Here is a 2899-nt window from a genome sequence, read left to right as displayed (position 1 = left end):
TTTTTTTGCAGAATCTTTCCTACTTTCTGAAAGGTTTTACATCGGTATGTTTAAGGATATCTACTCGATATAAAGCAATATTTATTAATACTTATTTTGACTCAAACTCTTAACTAAATGAATATAGAAAAAATATGCCGGTTTAAGAAAGTTTTAGATAGATATTTGCAATCATCCAGAACAAAAAGTTTTATCAAAAATTAAACTTAAAAAGTTTTATAGAAGTTTTTAAAAATATGCAAAAAAAATCATTTCTGACACCCCTAGGCTTAGTACGTCAATATAATTCACCAAAACCATACTGCAGTCCTTCAATTATCATACAGGGAAATTTTCACCTTTCTAAACATCCCAACGAAAGATTTGACAGGTTCTTTAGAAAACAAAATGCAAGCCTTTAATCTCAATTAAAATTCACTTTTTCAAACAAAATGTTAATATATCATTCTGAACTATTTCATAATGTTGAGAATTTTTTAAAAAAAGGTTCTTGGTGGAAATAAAAGCCAAATATTTTTGTATTGGTGCCAAAATGCGGGGCGTGGAGACAGAATAGCGGGAGGCTTGGTGACGTCACAGAGGCTGGGAGACCAGTTTTGCGGGGCCTGGAGGTAATTCTGAAAATCCTAAGGCTTGGAGGTCATTTTTGCGGGGATCATGGCGCCTCTGCACCCCCTCCCTCGCTGGAAACCCTAGTATGATGTTCTGCAAGATAAACAGTTAAGAGAAACAACTGTACTGTGTAATTATATACACGAATTTCTGACATTGTTAAGCTATAGTACAACACAGTATGCAATAAAACAATATAAACATAAACAAACAAATTTTAAACTCTAGCAGACGGATTATAGCTTTCCTAGTAGGCATCACCATTATACATCAAAAAATCATTTACAAAGACGATTTCAAATTCGTCACTGAATTCCCATATTTATTGGGACACCCTGTATTACATCTTTAAACCAATCCCTCACCTGGTCTATTTTTACTTGAGAATTAAGTCCGCTTGAAAATCCATATTTATTCAGCACATTTAGGAATTTAACCGGTGTACAAGCTAAATTACAGTGATACCTATAGAATGGAAGAGAAAGACGACTTTTAGCAATAGCATGAAACTCAAAAAGGAAGCTCACTTAGAAGTACATTTTGAAGTCGCTTTCATGGTGATCCTGTGATCAGTATTATGTTTCGAATCCAAAATTTAAAAATGAATCAGTCCCTTAAATCTAACTCACTGAAAGCTGTATCTAAAGGTGTAAGGGTAGAATGTATTAACTCACTGAAAGCTGTATCTGCAAGGTGTAAGGGTAGAATGTATTAACTCACTGAAAGCTGTATCTGCAAGGTGTAAGGGTAGAATGTATTAACTCACTGAAAGCTGTATCTGCAAGGTGTAAGGGTAGAATGTATTAACTCACTGAAAGCTGTATCTGCAAGGTGTAAGGGTAGAATGTATTAACTCACTGAAAGCTGTATCTGCAAGGTGTAAGGGTAGAATGTATTAACTCACTGAAAGCTGTATCTGCAAGGTGTAAGGGTAGAATGTATTAACTCACTGAAAGCTGTATCTGCAAGGTGTAAGGGTAGAATGTATTAACTCACTGAAAGCTGTATCTGCAAGGTGTAAGGGTAGAATGTATTAACTCACTGAAAGCTGTATCTGCAAGGTGTAAGGGTAGAATGTATTAACTCACTGAAAGCTGTATCTGCAAGGTGTAAGGGTAGAATGTATTAACTCACTGAAAGCTGTATCTGCAAGGTGTAAGGGTAGAATGTATTAACTCACTGAAAGCTGTATCTGCAAGGTGTAAGGGTAGAATGTATTAACTCACTGAAAGCTGTATCTGCAAGGTATAAGTGCAGTAGGTAAAGTATTAACTCACTAAAAGCTGTATCTGCAAGGTATGTGGGTAGAAGTTATGGTATTAACTCACTAAAAGCTGTATCTGCGAGGTATGTGGGTAGAAGGTAAGGTATTAACTCACTGAAAGCTGTATCTGCAAGGTATAAGTGCAGTAGGTAAAGTATTAACTCACTAAAAGCTGTATCTGCAAGGTATGTGGGTAGAAGTTATGGTATTAACTCACTAAAAGCTGTATCTGCGAGGTATGTGGGTAGAAGGTAAGGTATTAACTCACTGAAAGCTGTATCTGCAAGGTATGTGGGTAGAAGGTATGGTCCTCCGAACCCAAATCCATATCCCAGATTAAACCCATAGGTGTACACTACATCAGGCATGGTCAGCATATCTAATCATTTCAGTTTATTTCAACCATCTTAAACCAGTCAAATCATGGATCCCAACCGGATCAATCATTTGCTGATACTGCCCGGCTTAGCTTATTTGTTCTATTTATAAATTTACTGGTACCAGCTTGTCTAGGTTACCCAGTTTATAGTGGACCCAGCATGTTAATTCTGCACAAAATATGACTGGCTGGATCTATGTGATTTCTACCATTTCTGGGGAGGGGGGGGGGGGGCAGGGTACTCATTCAACACTATTGGATAGGTGTGAAACAACTGAATGCAGTCAAATGGAATTCTGCTGGGTTTCTGATCAGGCATGTACGGCTTGGTGCAGGCAGACCAATACAAGAATAAGTTAGAATCAATAATTTGAGCTATTAATATATTGCAATTTAAACGACGACTAGTTGGACAAAAAATCGTCGTTTTCAGTGCATAGTATATAAAACAAATAAAGAATAATATGAAGTATTAACTATATACCAATGCGTCGAAAAATAATCGATGATTTCAGGTTGTCATATCTGAATGATTGGAATTAAATGATTTTTTTACGATCCCAGTCGAATATTGCAACATTCTGAATTTGTATGGATGCTATGTTCTTCAGTTTGAGTCGTTTTTAACAATTTTCTCCTTATGA

At 36.2% G+C, this 2899-nt stretch overlaps 1 protein-coding gene across 1 annotated transcript in view; it reads right to left on the bottom strand.

Annotated features, from left to right (window-relative positions):
- LOC111712856 (uncharacterized) overlaps positions 1 to 2281 on the bottom strand; it is a 5240-nt gene extending 2959 nt beyond the window's left edge. Inside the window, exons 1-2 of the mRNA XM_023487602.1 lie at positions 2145 to 2281; positions 978 to 1060 (exon numbers count right to left, since the gene is read on the bottom strand). Coding sequence (XP_023343370.1) covers positions 978 to 1060; positions 2145 to 2253 — 192 coding nt within the window. The 5' untranslated portion in view covers positions 2254 to 2281. The remainder of the gene's footprint in view (positions 1 to 977; positions 1061 to 2144) is intronic.
- Positions 2282 to 2899: the final 618 nt, after the last annotated feature.

Source organism: Eurytemora carolleeae, unplaced genomic scaffold (assembly GCF_000591075.1).
Source record: "Eurytemora carolleeae unplaced genomic scaffold, Eaff_2.0 scaffold1335, whole genome shotgun sequence".
Taxonomy (NCBI): Eukaryota; Metazoa; Arthropoda; class Copepoda; order Calanoida; family Temoridae; genus Eurytemora; species Eurytemora carolleeae.
The sequence above is the reverse complement of the archived record's forward strand: the minus strand, read 5'-3'. Positions and strand labels throughout refer to the sequence as shown.